At 44.1% G+C, this 24,349-nt stretch overlaps 1 protein-coding gene and 1 long non-coding RNA gene across 2 annotated transcripts in view; one reads left to right on the plus strand and one right to left on the minus strand.

The window, feature by feature from the left end:
• Positions 1 to 748: 748 nt before the first annotated feature.
• LOC147708867 (uncharacterized) lies at positions 749 to 17,233 on the plus strand. The gene is made up of 2 exons (XM_086925790.1): positions 749 to 1,928; positions 17,067 to 17,233. Exons 1-2 carry the CDS (start codon positions 749 to 751, stop codon positions 17,231 to 17,233), a joined length of 1,347 nt encoding a protein of 448 aa, XP_086781916.1.
• A 5,141-nt stretch (positions 17,234 to 22,374) lies between these two features.
• LOC147708868 (uncharacterized) overlaps positions 22,375 to 24,349 on the minus strand; it is a 601,827-nt gene continuing 599,852 nt past the window's right edge. The window contains exon 3 of the long non-coding RNA XR_015296661.1: positions 22,375 to 22,501. This is a non-coding gene — a long non-coding RNA (uncharacterized LOC147708868). The remainder of the gene's footprint in view (positions 22,502 to 24,349) is intronic.

Consider the following 24,349-nt stretch of genomic DNA (forward strand, 5'->3'; position numbering starts at 1 on the left):
TGGATTGCCGGATGCTCTTCAAGTACCCGTTACCATAGGTCCTATAGTGTCAGTTTATAACCCAGAGAAAGTGCGAGAGGAGGAACAGGTACGGTTAGACAGAGAAAGAGCAGAAATGGAAAGTAGGAACAACATGACAAATGCCTGGAGGCAATTGCCAGGACCAACAAAATGGAGCACCCCATTGGATTCAGCAGTGGATCCCATAACAGATCAGGGGGGTCAGAGAGGACCGATGGATCTGAGAGGATCACGGCCGAAATCCTTTAAGGAGTTGAGGGCTGACTTGAGGGAATGGGATGCTGCCACAGAAACACAGAGTAACAGGTCAAGAGCGGAAGCTGAATGGGGAAGTCGAGGCGATGGGACATTGTCTCACTGTGGGGCTAGCGAAAGCGGTCAGGAGTGGGACGGTAAGAGTCAGGAGAGTAGAGGAGCTACCCGTCATATCCACGGTGGAAGTAGGCAGGAGCAAGAAGGTAGAAGTACAGAGTGTGGAGGGGTGCCTCGTCTCATTCACAGTGAGGGAGACCGAAGGACGCAAGAGTACAGGGATAGCTTTAAGTGCACCCACCATGCACCTGGCGATAACATACAGCATTGGAATCGCGGGAACATGGGGAGCCACGAGGTGTCTCACCATGCGTCAAGCGATCATGGGCAGGAGCGGGATCGCGGGAACATGGGGAGCCGTGAAGGGCCTTGCCATGCGTCGAGCGATCATGGACAGCAGGGGAATTGCGAAAGCATGGGGAATAACAGAGTGTCTTACCATGCACCTAGAGACACCAGGCAGAATGGGAGATGTGGGGTTATGGGGAATCGAGCAGTGTTTCACCATACACCAAGAGAGGATGGAACTGCATGGGACCTGGAGAGATGGAAGCATGGGAGGACTCCCCATAACACGCCTGAGCCCAGACGTAGGACTCAGAGCTGCGATGGGAGAGACGTAAATGGGCTCTCTAGAGACAGCACACTGAAAGCTATGATAAAGGCAAAAAGGCTCGATGTGACCAGTTTAAAATCTGACCTGGACGAGATAATAGATGGTACGTTACCTTTAGAAAGGATCGATATGTACGAGCAAGATGAGGTGCTGTTTATAGCAAAGGATGTTACTCGGAAGGCAAGAGCAATTCACGTGAAATTGTCTGAACTGGCAGACAAATATATGGTAGACTTGTCGAGAACAAAGGCATTACAGGGTAACCATAGGTTGCATTATTCAGATCAGGATCTGGACAAGAGGAGGACAATTGGATTAAAAACACACATAAGGGAACTGATCACAGGAATAAGGGCATGGAGAGATCTGGATAAATGGGAAGAAAGGTGGTCCAAGAAAGGGACTGTCAGGCGGAGCGCGATTGTGATGTCCCCGGAGGGAGGGCCACTGCGGATGGAGGCATACCCTTTGCGAGAAATAGCGAATTGGAGTTATGTACATGTGCCCTGGAGTAGGGGAGATTTGGCTGCATTTACCAATTCATTTCCAAAGTTAAGAGAGAATCCTGTAGAATGGTACAAGCAGGTAGAGAGGTTTGTGAAGATCTCAAAAGTACTGTGGATTGATTTGAACACCTTATTTGATATTGTGGTCCCAGGAGACTTGTGGACAGCATGCAAAGTTAGTGTCGAATGGCCCACAGCAGAACCAGAAAGAAATGCTCATACAAATGGACCGTCAGAAAGAGTAATGGAAAAATATGAAAGGGTGATGACATGGCTGAAAGAGAAGGTGCCACCGCAGGATATAGATTGGGTGAAAATAGATCGAACTAGACAGGAACCCAAGGAGACAGTCCATGAATTTTATGAGCGATTGTTGAAAACGTTCAAACAATACAGTGGATTAGATGTAATGGATCCCAAAGACATAGGACAGTTTGTATCGAAGTTCGTTTTGGGGTTGAGACCTGATATTTGTTTGATGATTCAGCAACACTTAATTTGCTGGCAAAACAAACCATTGGATGAAATTTTGAGATACGCAAGGTATTGCAGTGACGAAATAGATTCCAAAGCAAAGACACTTAAGGAGAAGTTGATGATGGTTCAGATGCAGTCGGCTGGAAAGGGTGGACAACAGCAACAGGGAACAGGGACGATGGGAAGGAGATCAAATAATCAGAATAGGGACAACAAGGAAAGTCCGAGACCTAGAGTAGACCTTGCTACCTTGAAAAGGACGACAAAGTGTCACCAGTGTCACCAGGTGGGACATTGGAAACGCGAGTGTCCCTATAACCCTGAAAACGGAGAACTGGAAGTAGAGGAGGAGGAAGTTCAGACCGTTCCAGTACAAGGGGTGACAGTACCAAAGGGTAAGGTGGCCAAAGGGGGGACTTCGGCTCCTCGAGCCCAGTTCCCGCAACCACCAAAGATTACGACAGGGGGCAAGATCTATAAACAAATGCCTCTTTTAGTAGGAGGAGAAGAGTGTTACTACGTTGATCCACTGACTGGATGGCGTGTGAGTAGAGAAGAGGACTGTACCCTCGGGCAGTTCTAGAAGTGGACCAAAGGGGACCGTTTGTTGAGGCTGAGGTGGCGGGGTGTCCTATGACATTCTTAGTAGATACTGGAGCTACCCGATCAACTTTGAGATCAGCCGTGGTTCCGGATCTGCCAATGTCAGGGGAAACAATTCAAGTGGTAGGAGTCGCAAATAGGAGAATGACTAACCCATTGACAGAACCAGTGCTAGTGAGGATAGGAAACTACAGCGATGAACATCAGTTCGTAGTATGTGATTCTAGCCCTGTGTGTCTGTTAGGAAGAGACTTATTGTGCAAACTAAATTGCACCATATACTGCACGCCTCAGGGAGTAGAGGTACAGACTAACGACGATGATGCCACCTTTAAGGTTGCCAATTCAAAAGTATGTGTAGAACTGTATCCTACCCTGACGGTGGAAGAGCTCCCCTGGGACTTAAGAGATACGGTGTCATCTGAAGTATGGGATTTCACTGGAGAAGAGATAGGATTGATTAAAGGAGTAGAACCAGTGAAAATCATGATAAAACCAAATGTTGAATATCCAAGAACGCCTCAATACAAATTGACCCCGGAGACGATTGCAGGAATAAAACCCGTGATTGACTCCATGATTAAGCAGGGAATACTGAAGGAAATCGTGGGTAGTCCATGCAACTCCCCGATTATGGGTTTGCAGAAACCTAGCGGGAAATTCAGAATTGTACAGGATCTCCGAAAGGTTAATAACATAGTTGTTTCATGTTGTCCAGTGGTACCGAATCCATCAGTGATATTGTTTCAGATACCATTCCAAGCTGAGTGGTTCACAGTGATAGATCTTTGCCAGGCTTTCTTTTCAATTCCATTAGATGAGGAGAGCCAGTTTCTTTTTGCATTTAAGCTGGAAAATCGCGTCTTAACATGGTGTCGTATCCCACAGGGGTATACAGAAAGCCCATCGATTTTCAACCAGCTACTGAAGAAAAATCTTGAAAGTCTAGTACTACCACAGAACTCGGTTCTAGTTCATTACATAGACGACCTACTTGTTGCGTCAGAAACAGAGGAAGCTTGTAAGATAGACACCATCACCTTGCTGAACCATTTAGCTGAAAATGGACATAAGGTGTCTCCGAGCAAATTACAGTACTGTCTGACAGAAGTACAGTACTTGGGTCACCGAATTGAAAAAGGAAAGCGGAAGGTGTCACCAGACAGAATAGAGGCGATCATGAAGATGAATTCGCCTACGACACAAAGAGAGGTCAGGATGTTCCTAGGAATGGTTGGTTATTGCCGACAGTGAATAGCTAACTTTTCCCTGAAAGCAAAACCCTTACTAAGACTGACGCACAAGGAGGTGAGTGATCCGGTACCATGGGACAAGGATTGTTTGATGGCGTTCCTACAGCTGAGCGAGGACTTGTGTCGTGCTCCAGCTTTGGGAATGCCTGATTACGAAAAACCATTTTTACTTTACTGTTGCGAAAGGGAAGGTTGTGCTTTGTCAGTCCGAGCACAAATTCATGGAAATGCCCGTAGACCAGTTGCATATTTTTCGGCTACTTTAGACCCAGTAGCCGCAGCGTTGCCCGGATGTCTCAAATCCGTTGCTGCAACGGGTGTCAGCATTGAAAGGTGTGAAAGTATTGTGATGGGACATCAATTAGTGGTGTATGTACCTCATTCTGTAGAACTGTTAATGACCAGGACCAAGACACAGCACTTGACCAATAATAGGCTCACGCGCTACGAGCAAGTTATTCTCGCTGCGGAGAACGTGACCCTTAAGAGGTGCTCTGTTTTGAATCCTGCCACTTTGATGCCACTCCCTAATGACATAGAAGACGAGGAATGTGAAGATCACGATTGCCTTGATGTGACTGAACTATGCACCAAGCCAAGACCAGATATTGTGGATGAGCCGTTGACCGACCCTGATGAAATTTTCTTTGTTGATGGCTCATGTGTAAGGGACAATACTGGTCAGCTGAGAGCAGCTTATGCTGTTTGCACCATTACTGGAGTTGTAGAAGCCGCTTGCCTGGAAGGAGTACACTCCGCTCAGGTAGCTGAAATCATTGCATTGACACGTGCCTGTTTAGCAGGTAGCAAAATTCGAGTCACCATTTACACGGATAGCCAATATGGTTTCGGTGTAGTTCATGACTTTGGGCAATTGTGGTCTCAGAGAGGTTACATGACCTCCTCAGGTTCGCCTATTCTAAATGGGGAGTTTGTGCGACTATTGTTAGAAGCGTTACAAGGTCCGGCAGCAATTGCCGTTGTCAAATGCGTAGCACATACCAATGGTACGGATTTTGTGTCCCAAGGAAATCGTTATGCCGACGAGGTTGCTCGTTACTGTGCAGAGCAAGGATACTCTTTCACGGAAGTGGAAGTGGGTGGGACACAGGAAAAGACAGAGTTAAACATGATGTTAGAAACAGTTGATACTTGGGATGATTTAAAAGGCATGCAAGAGAACGCATCAGATTTTGAGAAAAAGACATGGGAAACTGCAGGTTGTGTAAAAAGTGAAATGGATTTGTGGATTTCAGCAGATGGAAGGGCAGTATTACCAAATGAATTAGTGAGTCCAATGGCAAGACAGATACATGGTCCAGTACATTTAGGAAGAGATGCCATGCTGCGGGTATTTAGGCAGACTTGGTATAATCCCAAGTTTAGAGTAGCCGCAGAAGCAGTGTGTCAGAGGTGTGTAACATGTCAGCAGTTGAACGTAGGGAAAAGGACACCAGTTACATTGAGTCACATTGGGAGGTCTGGTGGGCCTTTCAACCGAATGCAATTAGACTTTATTGAGATGCCAAAATGCAACCGCCTCAGGTATGTTCTGGTGGTTGTATGCATATTTTCCAGATGGGTCGAGGCATACCCTACACGCAGGTGCGATACACTCACAGTTGCAAAACTGTTGCTTAGAGAGTTAATACCACGCTTCGGGGTGCCAACCTCTTTGGAATCAGATAGAGGGACACATTTTAACAGTGAAGTCGTGAAGATGCTTTGCTCTGCATTAAATATTGATCAGAAGTTGCACTGTAGCTATCGACCAGAGGCTTCAGGGATTGTGGAGCAGATAAACGGAACTATAAAATCCCGAATGGCCAAAGTGTGTTCATCGACGTCCTTAAGCTGGCCTGATGCCCTGCCATTGGTACTCATGAGCATGCGTAGCACACCAGACAGGAGAACAGGCCTCTCCCCGCACGAGGTTTTAATGGGGAGGGCAATGAGACTTCCATCTGTTCCAACTGCAGCTTTGTTGAATATCACAGATGATCTGATCCTGGATTATTGCAAGGGACTTTCTGAATTCATTCATTCTGTGTCTCTTCAGGTGCAGGCTGCTGAAATTCCATCTTCCAGAGACCTATTTCACAACCTGTGCCCTGGTGACTGGGTGGTGGTGAAGAAGCACGTTCGGAAGAACTGCCTAGACGTGCGCTGGAAAGGACCCTTCCAGATAATACTGACAACAAATACTTCTGTAAAGTGTGGAGGGCTGCCAAATTGGATTCACGCCTCCCACACTCGAAGAGTTCCAGAACCCCTGGAAGAAACAGCTCCTCTCACAGATGAAAATCCGGGGATCAGCCAAGCTGTGGGGGTGTCGGAGGAAGCTGTAAGTGCTTCAGATCAAGCGGAAGAAAGACAGGACGACAGTGAAACTGACGTTGCCACAGAAGGAGAAAGTTGCTGTGAATACGGCTCAGACACTGATCAAGTCACAAGTGATCAAGAATCGAGTGTGAGGACAAGAAATAGGAGAACAAGGCATGGAGAAGCTAGTTGGCCTGAAAGGAAGAAGAGGCTGAGCTTGAAGCCAACTCCAGGAAGAACCCTTGCTCCTATATCCGAAGACTCAGATCTGGACGAAGGTGCACAGAATCAAGAACAGGAGGGTCCAAGAAGATCAAGGAGGGTGCGAGTGCCTTGCAGAAGATACGCCACTCCTGAGTGGACCTACCTAGCAGCAGATGTCTAGTGCACGGAGATCCGGGAGGGTGAGGGAAGTGACAGTGACCAGTACTGACCCAATCATAACATTGGAAGTGGTGTTGTTGGTACCTGGACTTGAGGTCGAAGGGTTGCTGACACTCACTGTCCCCAATCCTCCTTATCTGAGCAGAATAAGAGAACTGGTTTTAAACAGAGTAGAATTTCCGACTTTTGGTCCAACGATACCAGCACTCGAGGAGATCATTCTTCGCTTAGAAATTTTAGAATACGTGATTAGAGCTGCTGGAACACGCATGATTACAGACTGCTAAAGACTTTGTAAATAAACAAGATTGAGAAGATAACCTAGCGCCAAGTGAAAGAAGAAGAAATGTAGGGACTCTTCCATTTAGTGGATGGAGAAGGGCTAGGGTTGTCTGTTGCTACAATTCAAAAGACTGATCTTGCAAGAGGGATTGTCAGCTTCCAGGTGTGGTTCGAAAAGACCGAATAAGCAAAGAAAACTGTTGAAGGAGCAAAGAGAGAGACTTTGTGTCGTGGCAGAAAATTAGAACTACACTGTCTTGAGATCATAGAGGCCGGCAACCCGAACCGCAAAGCAAAATGCATAGTAGGCACACTTTTAGTGGGAGTAATTTTTCTTATAGTTCTAGTAGTTACTGTATCATATATAGTGGGACATGAAAATGAAGAGAAGGCAACAAAAGAAGCAAAAGTTGTAGTAACATTGAAACCTACTACTGCTGGTAAACAGGGGGACAATACAGAGAAAGATAAAGCTTTGCTAGCAGCAGAAGCTCGTAGGTTGCACGTAGACGAATCACAAGGAAATTTCAAATCAAATGCATATGCTAAATTACTTTATGAATACATTGATGCTATGGATGCAAAGGACTGCTACGTCTGCATGCAATTGCCAGCCTCTGTAGACGAAGGTATTAGGTATCATCATCTTCCATTGACTTATGGAATTACATGTATCTTGTTGCTTAGTATATTTTATGAACGCGATAGCTTTGAGTATTATTTTTCAAACTTTGACGCTGTTTTACCAGAGGTCCCGGCCTACAAGCTTATGAACAAGTGGGACTATTATAAGAGTGAGGATCGATTAAGGAAATTTTTCATTCCTTGGAGAACGCTAGATACTTCATACGCCCGAAGAAATAATTTGACTTGTAAAGTGTCAGAAATTGAGAAAAAGTTTATAGGGCAAGTGGATGATCGATATAGGAGGCAGAAGATCCTAAAGGCTTCGGGCCAATGGAAAACAGATTGGACCGAGGAGGAAAAGTCACACAAGAGGAGGGGTAGTAATGGTCCAATAGCTTTAGATCGAGTGCAAAGAGGGAAACTATGTATATACAGGGGTAAAACCTACTATGAGAATGTGTTTGTGGGAGAAGTAAGTTGTGAACATGCTTTCCAAATAGAATACTATACAAAGGATTTCTTGAAAGGAATGCAGGTGATCCCGAATGTATATTTTGTCTGTGGAAGAAATGCATACGTGAAACTACCGGATAATTGGTACGGATCATGTTATTTAGCAATTGTCTTCCCCAAAATATATCATGCTAAGGATCTAGAAATCATAGAGGGAAGAACTCAAGCCAGAGGGAGAAGGGATGTAAGCAATGATGAGGTAGTTGGAGACGTATTTGGTGCCATGTTCCCTCTTTTAGGGTTAATACTGAATGATGTCAAGATTAGGAGATTGGCAACAGTTGTAGATAGGTTATCTGCCAGTACTGCTAGATCATTAATGCTGGTAGAGGGAGAGATGCAATCGATAAAGGCAATGGTTCTCCAGAACCGACTTGCTTTAGACGTTCTTTTAGCCAAAGAGGGCGGAGTCTGTAAGGCTTTGAAGGTCCAGGAATGTTGCACTTACATTCCAGACAATTCAAAACCTCTTGAGAAGTATATACGGAATATCACTGAAATTCATCATGAGATTGAGGATCTGGCAAAGGTGAATGTGTGGGAAAAAGTGGGTCATGGAATGGGTAAAGTTGGAGGTTGGTTTGCCAATCTAGGGAAGAGTTTCATTTGGTACATACTGAAACTTATCATCATAATAGTGATTTGCGTAATCACATTGTGGGGGTTGGTGAGGCTGTATCAATGGTATAGATCAAATAGGTTGCAAAGATCCATGAGAGAGCAGGAGCAGAGGTTAGCTGCGATGCAGGATAACCAGTACAGGAGTTTAAGGGCTCTAGAGATGATGAAGCGAGGGAGCATTGCAACGAGTTCTGTTTGATTCAATTCATTCCCTCAGGGATGGTGTTGTGATGGTGATGACCTCTAAAGGTCATCAAAGGGGGAAACTGAGAGAGCGCAAACCAAGTAAAATGTAGAAGTGCACCATATTTACAAGCACGTTGCACCAGTTTAGTTAAAGGAACATATAAGAGTGTCGAATTTATAGAGTGCATACATATAAGAGTGTTTAACTAATACAGAGTGCGTATATCAGTGTGAAAATCTAATGTAGTAATGTTTAGAGATGTTAGAATGATATTAAATTCCATGTTATGTGGCTGTTGCAGAGGAGAATGTAATGCTGCCAAACGTAGAAATGTGTAGGCCTCATGGCAGTTCACTGAGAAAGAAAACGTGCCTTTACAATTTCACATGATAATGGATTACTGTTGTTATAATTCAAAGTATTATTGATCATAGACTAAAAATATATGTTTTATAGAAGTGTTTCTTATAACCAGAGTGTGTAATAAGTTAGAATACTGTTTAGGCTGAGGAATAAAGGTTCATAGAGTGCACAGGCCTGTTTCATGTAATTCTAGTAGGCCTGGAGAGATAAGGTTGTTTCTTTTGATCTGCATGTGCTAGTTAAAATCAGGTTGTGTTAAGCATAAATTGTGGACCATGCTCGAAGGTTTAGGACTTGTGAGATAAGCTGGAGGCCGGAAATTGGGGCCCACTTCATGGGTGTCTGTTTGCAGGTGTGAGGGGGTTCCAATCAAGAGAGTGATGAATAGAGCTCTGTTCTGGGAGACAGGCACAGGCCTGGAAGAGGCTTCAGGAATTTCCTGGGGGGTACCGTCTTGCCGGAGAGGAGCCTGAGAAGCAAGGTCAACGCTAACAAGGAGCCCAGAGGAGTATCAGCATGGAAAAAGCCAGAACCAACACCACGTGAGGGGTGTACGTGAGGGGCGTCTCTGAGGGGCGTTTCAACTGTAATTGTGATTTTGTATTAGGGACAGCACCCTTGGGTGGAGTTATAGCAGATGGCCTGAGGAACCTTAGAGAGCGGATGGGTAGGCAGAGAGGGCATAACTGTGATGCACAGATTTACAACAAAGGCTAAGGGAAAGTGAGTGATCTTCTTTGGAAGTCACCACGGCTGACACCTTTTTAGGTTAAGATCCTGCTAAGTAGGGATGTCACTTAGTCTAGTGTAGGGACAGGCTAATTTGGATTTTTCTTCCTTTTGTAAATGACGCTCAAGTTACAACTTGTGTCTATTCTTGCAAATTTGCTGATCTTTGAATTAGTCTTGGTGATATTCTTCTGTCGCCTAAGGGCATTTAGAGAATTCATGTTTGTATTGATGCCAGTGTATCTCTTGAACCTTATATTGAGATGTTTGTATCTCCAGTTATCTTTGGCTTTATAATAAAACTTTTAAAACTTATTTGTGGTAAGTGGTTCTTCAGAATTGTGTAAAGTCTTGAGCTGATTAACCTAGTAGTGGATTGCTTTTATTCTATGACAGGTAACAAAGGTTCAGTCGAACTGAGTGGGATCTAGATCTATAGTGATCTGATAAGAGATCAAAAATCCCGCCGTAACACTTGCGACTCCCCACAAGTGGGCGCCTTCTGCTTCTGGGGAGAAAATGGCTTAACTGCCCCTGTGGGACACGTGGTATATTAGCTGCAAGTATGGCGTTTGGAGCGGTAGAATACCTGTTAACGTTTTGCATGTGCGCGTGCTTGTTTTGACGCAATTCTGCGAAAGAGGACAGATAGAAGCTCTCCTCGAAGTCGCGCACAGGTTGGACAGTAGGGTGCTTTAAGAAAACCTACGGATTTTGATAACATTCTTTCACTCAGTTTTCATATGCATGTGCCCTCTCTCCTGTTGGGAGGATGCTGATTAATTTATATTAAAATCTAATTAGTTCATTCATTTACTATATTCAGACAATTGTTACTAATGAGAAGTAGTATGTCGAACATCTATTCACAAAGGCATTCTGAAGCACAGGAAGTAGTAATCCTGTAGTTCTGTTTTGATGTACTCTTAAATGCTTAGGTGAAAGGGCCCAACACATCTAAAATGGGAATATTCCAGAATATTCATATACAATTTGTACAAACAGAAGGGCTGTGTCTTCTTTCCACTTTCACTAATAGAGAGTTTGAGGTTTCAGAGCAGGCTCACAAAGGCATGACAGAGTATGTTAAGGGGTACTCCTGTAGTATCACTTTCCATACTCATAAATGCCACAGAGAAGCTTTGAATATAGAACAATGTGACAGGGAAACAAAACAGGAATTCATATTGCTGGACAGATCTACTAATGATATTCAAGAATCAGAAAATGTAGCTAGAGGAGAAAACACAGTATCTTCTCTTCAGTTTCACAAGCTGCCTGCAAATCAATAGCTAGAGAAAATGTGATATATATAAATGTATTTCTAGCAATCATTGCCTTAGCATGTGCACCACTTTATAACATATCTGTTCCTAAAACCAATGTAAAAGGCACATCTGAAAGATATGAACGGGATAGCACTAAGATTCTGTACACCGTCAATATTTAACATTGTTCATAAACAAACTTTACACATTTGAGAGGGTAACCATGTGAAATGATAATAATCTTAAATTATTTAAATCACTTGGATTCTGTTGGACCCGGCCCTTTTGGCAGGTTCACCCCAAGACTTTTTTGCTTTTTCTTAGCCTGTTTCTGGAACCTGGTGGTGGTGATTTTAGGCCTCTGCGCACTTGTTCACTGTGGTACAGTGTAAAGTGCGTGAGCTCTCTGTGTATGTGTGGTGAGTGACCTGCCCTCTCATAGGAATGAATGGAAAATATGTATGCCCATGGTAGTTCCTGGTGTGTGGGGAGTGCAGGGTCGAGTTTGGTATGTGCGAACTCGTGAGATTGAATGCTGCGCAATGGTATATGCGGCATGATTATGTCTAGTGTAGAAGTGCCACTTTTAGAAGTTGGCATATTTGTGTAATTTGTGTCTGGCGTGTGATTGGCTGAGGCTGGCTGGTGAGCCTGGCTCCAAGAGTCTGGGAGGGTCTGCCCCGGTGGTGAATGTAGTGTTTAGCATGCTGATGTGAGGGGAGGAGTGAGCCTGGGCCTGCTTGTGGATTGACCGTCTGGTTTGAGGTTCCTGAGTGAGGCTGGGTTTTCCCCACACAATGCTGGCTCCACCCCCTGGGGTGCGTCTGATGTCCCTAGCCTGGTCAGTGAAAGGAATTCCCTATAACCAGTTCTAGCTGGTTCTCACACTGCCTGCACCCTTTAGACAAAGGATTTTGGGTATAAAAAGGGTGCTGTGACACTCTAAAAATGTTCTTGTTTCTGACTTGAATCCTGCCAGGGGCGTGCTGCTGCTTGGGCCCAGGGGAATCCCTGGGTCCTACCCAGCCCCTGGATGCCTGGAGGACTTCTGGGGGACCCCTCTGCCTTGCCTGGTCTGATAGGGGGACTTTGCTTTGCCCTGGATACCTGATGGACTGCTGCAGGTCAAGAGGGACTTTGCTGCAGGACTTTTTGTGCCTTTAAGCGCTGAGAGCGCTTTATTCCTGCTCCGAGCGCCTGGGAGCGCTTTATTTCTACGGGGACCTTGTTGTCTCTCTAGCGCTTGGTAGCGCTTTTATTCCCCGTTTATTTAATTAATTTATGGGTGCCACCCCGTTTATTTATTTATTTTATCTGGCGAGGGTGCCCACCCCTCATTCTGCCCCCTTCGTTTCACCACCGCGGCCCGAGCCGCTTGTGGTAATGGCCGCTGGAGATGCCGCTCTGTGATTGGCGGGCCGCGGGAGGCTCGCCCTGGATGCCGCGCTATGAGTGGCGGGCCGCGGGAGGCTCGCCCTCAAAGGCCGCGCTGTGATTGGCCAGCGCTGAGGAGACCGGGGAAGGAGATGGCGGGGGCCGCTGTGGGGCTCCCGTGACCAAGGGGGAGCCCCGCACCCAGAGAGGAGAGGCTGCCACAAGAATCCTGAGGAGCGGGAGCACTCCGTCCCCATCTGCCGCCGGACCCGGTGAGTGTGTGGCAGCTGAGGAGAAGGGAGGGGCGCCGGGACACATTGTCGGTGTCCGCCCCCCCCCCAGTAGCGCGATCTTGCGCTCGTTGTTGGGAAGCCGCGAGGGCTTCAGGGGCATAGCTTGTGGTCGGGCCCCCGAGCGGGGCTCCTACTTTGCCTGGGGGCATTTGCCCTGTAGAGCCTGCAAGGCTCAGACCCTGAAGATGGATTAAGGAGCCCAGAGAGGCTCCAGGCGCCATTAGCATTGCGAGTCCCCCGAGAGGGACTCCCGCCACCGGCCATATTGATTTACGAGCCCTGAGAGGCTCGAGGGACAGTTCTTTTGCTCACGAGGGGCACAGGTGCTATATCTGCGAGGAGCCCACGAGGGGCTCCGGCGCCACGGTGGTTGAGGAGCCCACGAGGGGCTCAGGCGCTACATTTGCTAAGGAGCCCACGAGGGGCTCAGGCATTACTTAGTTTTAGAGCCAAGAGAGGCTCTTGGGGGACACTAGTGCTTTGTGCAGAGCCTGGAAGACTCCACCGTTGTCCCCACCATTTTTATACCAGCTGCTCAGTAATTAGTGGGCTGCTGCACCGTTTAGGCCCCTGACTATTGGAACACAGGGCGTCCTAGCCCCAACAAGGCCAGTTGGCCTAGGGACTGCCACAAGTGGTGGCTTATGTGTTATTGCTGGGTGCTTACCTATGTGTGTTTAGACTAGTGAGACATTGCTAACTGTAGTTGTTACTGGTTAGGCCTAATGTGAGTTTTGCGCAATGTGATGTTGTGCCAGGAAATGTAATGCATTTAATATGATTACGCACCTTGATCTTACACCTCTGAATGTTTTTAGGCATCATGTGTTTTTGCGCTATTGCATTATGTTCTGGCACCTCTGAATGTTTTTTTATGCATCATGTGCCTTCCTTGATTTTACACCTCTGAATGTGTTGGTTTATGCATCATGTGTTTTTCCTTCCCTACACCTCTGAATGTTGGTTTTGCATCATGTGTAATGTGTTCTTGCTTATACCCCTAAATGTATTTTATTCTTAGGTGGTTGTTCTTTCTAGTACACGTGGTCCTAGTGAGGTCCTGGTTCTCTGCGTGACATTTCTCCTGAGGTGTTTAGGGTTGCATAGGTGGTACTTACCTGTTCCCAGTAGTTACTGGATGTGATTTATAACTGTTATTTGTGCTATACTTATTCTAAGTTCTAGAAGTGCTATTTCTACTAAGTGCTGATTCTGACTGTGGCCCATGTGGCCCTGTCCTGTACATAATCCCTTGTGAATATTGCCCGTGCCAGTTGGCACAATGTACATGTGTGACTTCTATCTGATGTGTTTTTACAATACAGAAGTTATTTTTATATAACCTTGTGTGGAGCTCCTTTTGTGGTGTGCCTAGGATGCTGTTGCTGTTGTGTGCTGGCGTAAATGCTTTACACATTGCCTCCGGGATAAGCCTGTCTGCTCATGCCAAGCTACCAAAGGGGGTGAGCAGGGGTTATCTTGGCGTGTGACTCCCTTGCCCTGACCAGAATGGTGGTTTCAGCCTGGCTTTGGCGTCAGCCTTAGCCAACCAGAAATAGCCAGTTGTAACAGATTCCAAATATCCTGAGAGGTTGTTGGGCTATATGTGTCCTAGAAAAGCGGTGTATAGTGATGAGCCCAGGATGCTTCAATTGTTCATTCCAATTAGTTGTGAAGCTATGAGTCCAGTATGACAGTCTTATTCATTTATGGCATTAATACAGAGCACAACTCTACTCAAACATGTGTCAGCGGGTGAGTTGAAACGTCTATTAACTATGAACTATACTTAGAAAATATTCATGAAACTGGGCAGGATAGTAAAGGCAAAGGTTTAAGAACAACCTGGTATAAAATCATGAATAGCCCAATCATAAATATCGAGACTAAAAGCAAAATGAGATGATTAAAAGAAGAGGAGGGAGCTGAAGAGACCGGTCAAATTTAAAGGGTGGCAAGTCACCATCACTTTGAAGACAAAAAGGTTTTCGGTGATTTTTTGCAATCATGTTTAGGCCCCTTCTTTTCCAGCCAGCTACCGTATACAGCGTCGTATCTGAAAGAGACATCAACTCACCATATCACGTGTCAGAGGAATCTTTCAACAGCAGTCCCCTTCAAAAATGTGATGCCAAGTCCCATTTGAGCAATGCAGACCGCATAACATAGTGTGATAACACAGCAGCCCTTGGACTGGTAAGGGGTGTTTACAGTTACCCAAAGAAGGAAGAGCAAACATGATGCTATGCTGTATTACCTCGTCCCTGAGTCCAAATATTGCAAGTGTACTGTTATCAGTGGCAGCTAGTTTAAAACAAAAATGGTGGGGTACAAAGGTGCACAACTCACCATTTGTTCGGGAGCTCCACCGGTGCAGCACTGTTCATGATCAGGAAAAGGAATGACTTACTTCCTGCTCAAAGAACGCACCTCCAACCAATCCTGGAGCTGCTTTCATGCTGTGAAAGCAGCTCCAGGATTAGAGGGAGAAGGCTCACCTAGCACTCATTTTGAGGCTGAGGCCTGTGTCAGCAATCCCTGCCTTTGGATTGCTGGGTCTACAGTGCACATGCGCAACGGTCAGCCAATCCGTCATGCGCACTGTAGACCAGTGCTGTAATCCTGCATTTGAAGGATTCAAACCCGTCCCCACATGCTCACGCTGTACACAGTATGAGCCCGTGTGGTGGCAAATAAATAAAATGGCATTGATGTGCTGAGCTCACAGCAGGCGGGGCAACGCTTCTCCACTCCTGAAGAGGAGCCGCTCCTGACTATTTCAATGTATACAGAATAGACGGCAATGCAAAATTCTCTATCATACAAAGAACAGGTACAGTGAAGGAAGCAGTGGTGAACATTTTTACGGAGACACCGAACATGTACAGAAGGAGTAGCAGCTGTGTGAACTTCCCTTACTCACAAAGTAGGTACAGCAAGGGCAGCAGCAATGCAACCAAAGGCCTCACACAGAACATGTGTTGCATAGACAGCAGAAAACTAAGCCCAGTCTCATCTGTGTGCCCTGACAAGTGTAGAGAGGGTAGTGGCCTGTTATGAGACCCTTCTGCGCCGTCTGTTGTATGCAGGGTGACTGGAATTACTGTATTCTGCGGCTGCATAGTTTTCTTCACAATTATGGATTGGCCGCATTTGCCACTTAATCCATCATCTGCTGCATAATCTGCAGATTTTAACAAAAAAATATTGTTTCTAGCTCAAACAGGTTAATGGTTAATAAAACAATGTGTTTCCCACGCAGTGGAAGGCCCGACGCAAAATATGACTGGCCATATTTCATTTGCTTTTGTCTGTATTTGATTGTCAAACTGGTACAAGTGAGGTAAAACCTTTGCCACAACAGTGATACCATAAGCACAAATGACAAAATAATGAAGTAATACAACTGGCCATATTACAAAGCATAATTTCCATGTTTATCTTGCTACATAACGTAGTCAACTCTGTCACATACTTTGGCCCTCCCATGCTACAAAGTTCCAGTGGCATTGATTGTATGTCAGAGAGAAGGTGGGAGCATGGGGTTCTTCAAGTGTTCTCCTGCCAATAACAGTGTATGCACTGTATACAGGAGGAACACACTTGAAGTGTTGTGGGAGATGGCTTGATGCTTGGGTGCAAGATAACGCAAACATCTCAAAAACAAATTTACACCAACTAACAAAAGCATTGGCAAAGCCAATAGGTCTGACTTTTTGTTATGAGCTACGTTTGGTAATAGGAGAGGAACGTTTAAACCATAAGCTAGGTTTCAGCTAATTTCAGAGACCTTTTTTCATTTCTGAGATCCCCGAAGTTGTCTTTCAAATGGGTCTTCGAGGAACACAAATAAGCCATAAAACTCTCCAGCTGGCAATCAGATTGTCCACTGACTTTCAGTCTACTCTGCTGCTGCTCAACATCTGAGTCTGTCAATCGATCCCCACTGAGCCTTATCCTTACCACAGACAGGCTCAACCATCTATCAGCCCAAGGTATGTCACTTTTAGATAATCCTCAGATTGCCCAAGGCACCCTTCACCATCACAAGAAGACCCATTACTAACCCTCACATGCCACCAGCTTACCCTCCCCTCCCAGATTCTCAGTTGGCTATCAATGCTGCTCTACCCCAAGAGCCCCTTAAAGGTCATCTGCTGGCTCCTGGAGCCTATCAAACATTACTGAACAGCACCTTGGCCAGACCTCAAACCTCCCTCCTGACATGGGAGATGCTCAAATTATCTCACCAAACTTGTAGACGCTCACCTTGAACACAAACATCCCTGCATTTACTCCTTTTTTCCCTTCTTAGTCCTCGAGATACCCTCACAAGCCCAAAAATACCGCTTCGTGACCTACAAATTCCATGAGACTCACAGCCAGTCTGTCCTGAACTCTCTAGCCAAACGTGTCCTCAGGAACTTTGATTCCTTTCAATATACACTGCATCCTGGTATTTCACCAATTTGTAATTCCTAGCGTGACACTTTTCAGCCCCAGTTTGCCTTTGATCAATCCATTGATGCACTGGGCCAAAGTAATCCTATTATCTTATGGCACTGAGCAGTCAAATATTCTGTTGTATGCAGCAACTACACTGCACTCCTAGCTAGTGGAATAACTCCATATCTCTTCTAAGTAGTCCAGGGTCAAGCCCCACTTCATTAGGACACATGGCCAAGGACACTGCAAAGGTCAAAAGAAAATATACCGAAGAAAAAGACCAAACCAGGAGATAATTAGAAAAAAAAATCACGACTGTCTTACTGAAGAGATTTGGAGCAGGAAACCTGTGAGTTCAACCATGTGCCTACATGCCAGCCTATCCTGCCATTAGCGAGGTTCCTTATGCGTATATACCAGCCTATTCTGCCATTAGAGGGGTCCTTATAAGTATATACCAGCCTATCCTGCCATTAGAGGGGTCCTTTATGCCTATATGCCAGCCTATCCTGCCATTAGCGAGGCCCTTTACCAATTGCATTAATAGTTGCCAAGTTGCATGAATTGAACGTTTTCCATCAGTTGGCAATGCAAAATATTTTTTTGTGTAAAAAACTTTTAACTAAATCCTGTAACCAATGTGCAAGTCAATGGGGCTCAAATTCTTTCATGCCCATAAAATTCAATAGTGATGAATAAGAGATCACTGAGATTTTCAGGAAGTGTAGAATCAAAAGCAAATAGTAGTGACAAAAGTAGATTAACTTCCATTATATCATATAAAAACGTATTATTTTCTCCCCAATTTGTTGGAAGCGTTGAACAAGGTGACAGATCAGCCTGTGGCTAGGCACATCTAGGGCACTGAACATATAAATATACTAAGGGATACTTCATCCTCTGGAACTCTGGTAGAGCTCCAATGAATTCTAGTGAAGGAACTGATTGCGTGCAAATCACTGTGTACTGTCTCTAGAGCAATTCACAAAAAAGGTCCTATCTTTCTGCAAAGGAAATTCAAGCGCTGCATACCTCCGATCGATGTTCGCTCTCCAACCACAAACCTTCTATGTGTTCCTAAATTTTAGAAGGTTAGATAGGGTGGTTGAGCGTTCTCTGTCAGGGTCGCACAAATCTTGAATAGTCTTTTGTCTACCTTGAGAGCCTTTCAAGACTTGCTTCACTTTAGAAAAGCACTCAAAATGTGGCTTTACCCGTATAAATGTCCAGAGTGCCCCTCAGGTTTCTCCCCTTTTAGGAGGTTAACGCCAGGATACCTTTGAGGTCATAGTTGGCGTTCTATAAGTAGCTTACCCTTTATGTAGAAAAGCTTTTTTTATGAATACATGACGATGCAGGTATGGCCTGAAGAGTGTCATATAGTGCTGTCATTTAACACACACTGAAATTAGGACCATGCATATTAGTGCTAAGGAATTGTTAATATTCTGAGCTGCTGTTCTGAATTCTGTGGCATATTTACAAGCCGCTATCACCACCACAACTTCACTTGTTAGGATGTTGTAGTAGTGATAGGGGGGTGCGCCTTATTTACAAGGCAGTTAACATGGCTTAACCCTACCTTGTGAATAAGGCCCCCTTTCATGTTATACTTAGAGTGAAATAGGTGGGCAGTGGGTGTTGCGGTGGGCGTTCCACTGCAACACCCATTTATTTTGATGCTGTCCCATATTTAAAAGGGCAGCAGAAATATGAGGTAGCGTAAAAATTAAGACCAGGGAAAACCTGGTCTTGAACAGGGGAAATGAGGAGAAATGTTTCATTTCTCCTCGCTTTTGCTGTTTCGATGTGTGCTGCGTTGTGCAGCACACATAGATTCTACAGCAAAAGGCCATTGATTGTTTATGTGCAGGAACGTGACCCTTCCTGAAAATTAACAATTGATAAAATAAAATGACGCTTTGCAACTTCTGTATGTGCTGCATTAAGCAGCACACATAGAAGTTTCAAAACGCTATTTAAAGATTGAATATGTGCAGGAAGGGAGACCTTACTGCACAAAAACAATCTTCCCCTCAACACAGACACCCTTGCTCTATGGTGCAAGGGTGCCTGCGTTGGTGCTAGACAGCTAAATCTAGCACCAATGCATTGGGAAACACAGGACTGCATCAAATTGTTGTAAATATGGTGCAACCCTGCGTTTCAGACGTGGCAGAGCGTGGCATTAAGCCAAGGAGGCTAGCGCCGTGCTCCGCCACTTCATAGCAAATATGCCCCTCTGCTTCTCTATCAGACAGTGGGTTATGTGAGCTTGAAAGTTCACACACTGAGAATACAACATATAAAGTCTGTGTCTGAGAAAGTGTTTTAGAACTGGATATTATCCCCTAAGCAGTTTTGCACCTAGCTGCTAAGTACTTCCTTAACAGAGCTATAAAATTGTCTCATCTGAAAATGAATATGCTTCAGGATCATTTTTTAAAACTTTTTTACTGGGTAATTGAGGGAAAAATGAATGCTAAAAACCTGTATATTTGAATGATAATAAAGGGATTACATGATACTAAGCAGAATGTTAATGCGGCTTTAGTCTCCAGTTCAACGTTAAATGCAAACTAAACAGTTTATCCTTTCAATTAGGTTTTTGCTTTAGTACTTTGAGTGATTTGTCTACGTTTAGATGCAGAAGCCCTTGTTATTTTAATGTTGAAATCCAGTCTTTTAAGTTTCCACAGGTGTGCAGGAACATCTACTGTTGCCCAATTTATATGTAGCATGCTTCTTCTAGCTCTGTTTTTTCGTCATTTTCAAAATCCATTCTCCCTCTGTGAGTGGCTCCTGATCGCTCCACTTTAAAGTAATAACTCATTTTTCCACTAAGAAGCTGAAAAAAAATCTTTTTCTGTGGGACTTTCGCTATAATTTTTCTGTCTCCTCACAAGGGCCACTCCAGGGTTTCAATTCAGTATGCCTCCCAATGCTTTTTCCAATAATGTATGTATAGAACCACAAACACGTACAATTCTCACTTTCCCATACAAAGTGTTTTCAGGTTCTTACATTATTTAAGCACTATGGGGCATATTTAGGAGCTCCGTGCCCCCAGACGTCACATTTTGTGATGCTCCAGCAGCGCAGATTGCAACATCATATCTATGAGGCTGCGCAAAGACACTCTACGTTGCTTTGAATGGCCTCATAGTTATGGAGAAAGGCAAGATAGGGCAAATCGCTGCGATTCCTTACTCTGCACTCAGGAGCCCTTGCATGGGCATTGCAGTGGGTTTTCCCACACAGCACCCAGGGATTTTGGGACATTCCCACATTTATGAAAGCATTTAACCCTGGTGAAGCGCGAAAAGCTTAAGCTTCTCAAGATGAGGTGTAACAAGGAGAAATAACTTTATTTCTCCTAGTTTCTTCTTTCTGCAGCACAGATAGAAAAGCCTCTTAGGATAGTTTTTGTGGTGGAAGGTGCATTGTTTTGCACAAAAACAATCCTGCATGCTACACATGGACCATTACACCAAGGTGCAAGGGGGCCTGCATTGGCACTAGGCTGCCAAAATGGCACGAGCGCAGGGGGAAAGGACAGGAATGCACCGTATTGCATAAAAATGGTGCATTCCTGCCTTTTCACTTTGGGAAAGGGCAGCGCAGCAAGCTGACTTGCTGGCCCTCCCTAAACCAAAACCCCATAAATGAAGGCCTTAGTACAGTGGTTACTTCATTCTGGTAGTATCTTACATAAACATTTTGGAGTGTATTATATATAACCAGTATTGAAAGGAAAACTAAATCCTACATACATTTGAGTTTACCCAGAGATATATGGCAACGTTCATGTATTTCCTAGCTTCCATAGTGGCTCGTATTGATCATTTTTCCGATCACAATTCCCAGATTTTTGCGTAATCTGGGTTTGTAGTTTCCAATAAACATTGGCATATTTGATTAATACACCCTCCCTGGGAGGCTGGTAAAATACATCAAACTGCTTTATTCCTTCTTCGTCATTGGTCGCAAAGTAGCTACGTTTACACAGATATTTACAAAATCACTCTTGATATTTGATACCGTATTTTTGTTGAATATAAGTGAATTTGATAATCCTGCAAGTATGGTGTATTTGGTATAGTTTAGAGCTTCCTATCCTGAGCCTTTCCCTATGAATACATGGCTAATTCAACTGGCCGTTTGGGGTTTACTAATAAAGGAATATTGCCTTTGTCTTTCAGGGTTCTTAATTTTTCTCACTCTGAAAAAGAATGCCATAGTGCCATACCAAAACGTTTGAAAGCTCATTGGAGAATTAATTTTTGATGAATACCCCCAGGTGCAATGGGCTTCTATAATTTGATTTGGGATATTGAGGAGCAGAGACGTTATGAGGGGTGGGCAAAGAGAGCAACTGCCCAGCGCCCCACCTTGTGTGGGGCCTCTGAGAAAGTTAACTTATTCTGTAGCTCACATCTGTCTATTTCTCCTTCTCTGCCTTTAACTTATTATTCAGTATTCGCAGAGATCATGGGGCTTGAATTAGCACTGGGAAGTTTCATATCTTCTACATGAGGCCTATCACACCTTGTTTATGAGTAGGCCACATATTGGGGGAATTTGGGTACATGTTACTTATCCTTAGGGTTGCCAGATGTTTTCAGTGCAAGTACTTATAGTGTAATAATTTGAGTCTCGCTTTTCTGGAGACGCTGGATGAATATTTCCGCATAACAATACACAGTATCTCACCCTACTCCTCAAACCAAACTACATCTTAGAACCATTCAACGCACAGTAGCATAAACATTCTACACCCACACAAGCACTACCTTTTATTAAAAAAAAGCATTGGCAGTAATGCTGATTATCTGACCAGTATCTAATGCAGGACATGCTGCATCTGTTCAACCCAATGGTACTAAATAAATAGTGAAGTCCTGCAGCAGACACATCCCACACATAGTAAATTACAAAAGCACTTGATAGGATCAAACACCTCATATTCCCAAGCGGAATGACTCACACCAGATCAGTATTCGTTTGGGGAATGAAAAATCCCCAAACTATTCAGAAAGGATGCTCAGACTCCGAAAATGCTACAAGACCCTATACGAGATATATATAACATAAGATTCCATCAATTATGCAGTGCCTGATTCTACGTATTCACAAAGTGCACCTACCGCAAAGTAGATTAGAATGAAGGATGGCCCGTACAGAAAAGTGCATTTTATTCTGAAGACTTTTGAAGTAGGTTTCCTTACTTTCTGAAGTAAGATACTCTACATCGCGAATTCCAACAGAGGCCAAAGAGGGACTTTGCAATGCTTGATTCTTGTGCTGTAAGAAATAAGAAAAATCTATGTTAGAAAAATGTACATAGAATGAGTCTAAATAAAACTCATGTACATGGTCAGTGGTTAACGTGAAACTCTGCTATTGCTATGGGGCTCCGATGCCTCTTCCGCCCTCCTTAGAGTGTATGAAGATGTATACATTCAAAATAAGGTAAAAACCACACCCGCCAGTGTTTGGCGGATGCCTGCATCCAGCAAACTTTAAATAATCTTCATAGGCAAGAAGCTGATGCAGATACCTCAAGTGCTCCATGTAAATCCATACATGGTTAAGAAGCAATGGCTGGTCACTGCTAATGATGGTATCATTTCAGCTTTCTCTTAACATGTAGATGGCATGGTCCCACGAGATACCCTCTATGTATGATGAAGATCCAAAGATGCCTCTAGGTCCCTGTTCTATGCTGTGATGCTTAAACCAGGACCCACGAAGGTGCTATTGCAGAGCTGGTGTGTTTGTATGTGGACTCTTTTAATATTTGTGTTATACATCTTCAGGGTATTTGCTGTAGGTGCCTTATAAGTGTAAGTTAATAGTCTATAGTCCTCTGTAGACAGATAATATAAACAGCTTTTCCATGAATACCGAGGAAGAATTGACTTGTTTTTCATTGGAGCATTGTATTTCAGGTGATTAGGATGAGGTAATTCATATTTATTTATTGATTTAAAGCGCACAGTTTCATCGCCTAGAGGCCTCTCCGTGTCAAGGACAATCAACCAAGACACTGGAAAGATTGAATAGCCCAGCACAATTATTTGCGTGCTTCTGACCCTTACATCTCCATCAGTGATTGATCCTATCAGTCATGCTATTACAAATTATGTGAAACAGTCCAGGTTTTGACATTCACCGATATCAAGACAACAACAAACACAGTCTTAATGTGTCACGGACATGTCTTAAATGCATACCCTATAAGATGTAAATTCTTTCCACTAACTGACCTATTAGGGTCCCTTTTATGTTACACCCCCTCCGATTTCGGTGGTGTTACACTCTGATTGTGGGTTTATTCTTGCCCTTGACAGGTGTAAATCTTTTCCAGAGAGGGTACACCGAGAAAAGGTTTGTGAATGCCAATACCAAGTTTGTGAGTGTGTACACATTCTCCATGGCAACCCAGCCCAGAACTCCTACCCCAATTTAATCGAAAGCAGATTTATTTCTTATATTACACTTTACTGGATTAATACAACGTGCGCATTACAGGGTTTTGAACTCCTCCTATTTCATTTTATTTGTATATGTGAGCTGAATTTACATGTGCAAATGGCTTTGTGAATTAGGCCCGTTATCCTGTTTATTTCCAGATATTTATGGGGAAAAACTAAATCACTCATCCCCCTGATTCGCTTTCCTCTTGATGCTATCAATTTTGACGAGATGTCATCTGTATCTTTGGCTCCTTTATGGTGCCAGCTTATAGCTGCTGGGGGGGTCAGATACTGAGATCAGGTTAGGCCAATCACGTGGAGGCCTCTTGAGCTGCCATTGGAGGCCAGAATCCAATTAAAAGTGCCCCGAGTTGCATACTAGTTCACACATTCAGCATTGCCTGTTAGTTCCGCTGAAAAGGTGAACATCTCTGAGTAATCAAAGGGCCTTAGAAGCAAAAATGTTGCCTAAAGCTTAAATCACCTTGACTTCATTAATAAAGATAACATTGAGCTAATGGGTTTCCAGTTAAGAAATAGTAATACAGATCGAGAACTTCACCATTAAGAGTTGAAATTGTTAAGGTCGATTTGTAAAGGGTATTTTATTTTTAATAATTGTCATGTATTTATTTAAACTAGTATGTATAAGAGCTAGTATACGTTTTATAAC

Source organism: Lissotriton vulgaris, chromosome 6, assembly GCF_964263255.1.
Source record: "Lissotriton vulgaris chromosome 6, aLisVul1.2, whole genome shotgun sequence".
In the NCBI taxonomy this organism is placed as follows: Eukaryota; Metazoa; Chordata; class Amphibia; order Caudata; family Salamandridae; genus Lissotriton; species Lissotriton vulgaris.

Bases quoted from the DNA above. Each gene is read 5' to 3' on its own strand.
- LOC147708867 (XM_086925790.1), top strand. From the start codon at position 749: ATGGGGAATAACAGAGTGTCTTACCATGCACCTAGAGACACCAGGCAG. The intron at 1,929-17,066 runs GTTTGATGATTC...TTCCCTTCTTAG, and splicing joins GGGGTTGAGACCTGATATTT to TCCTCGAGATACCCTCACAA.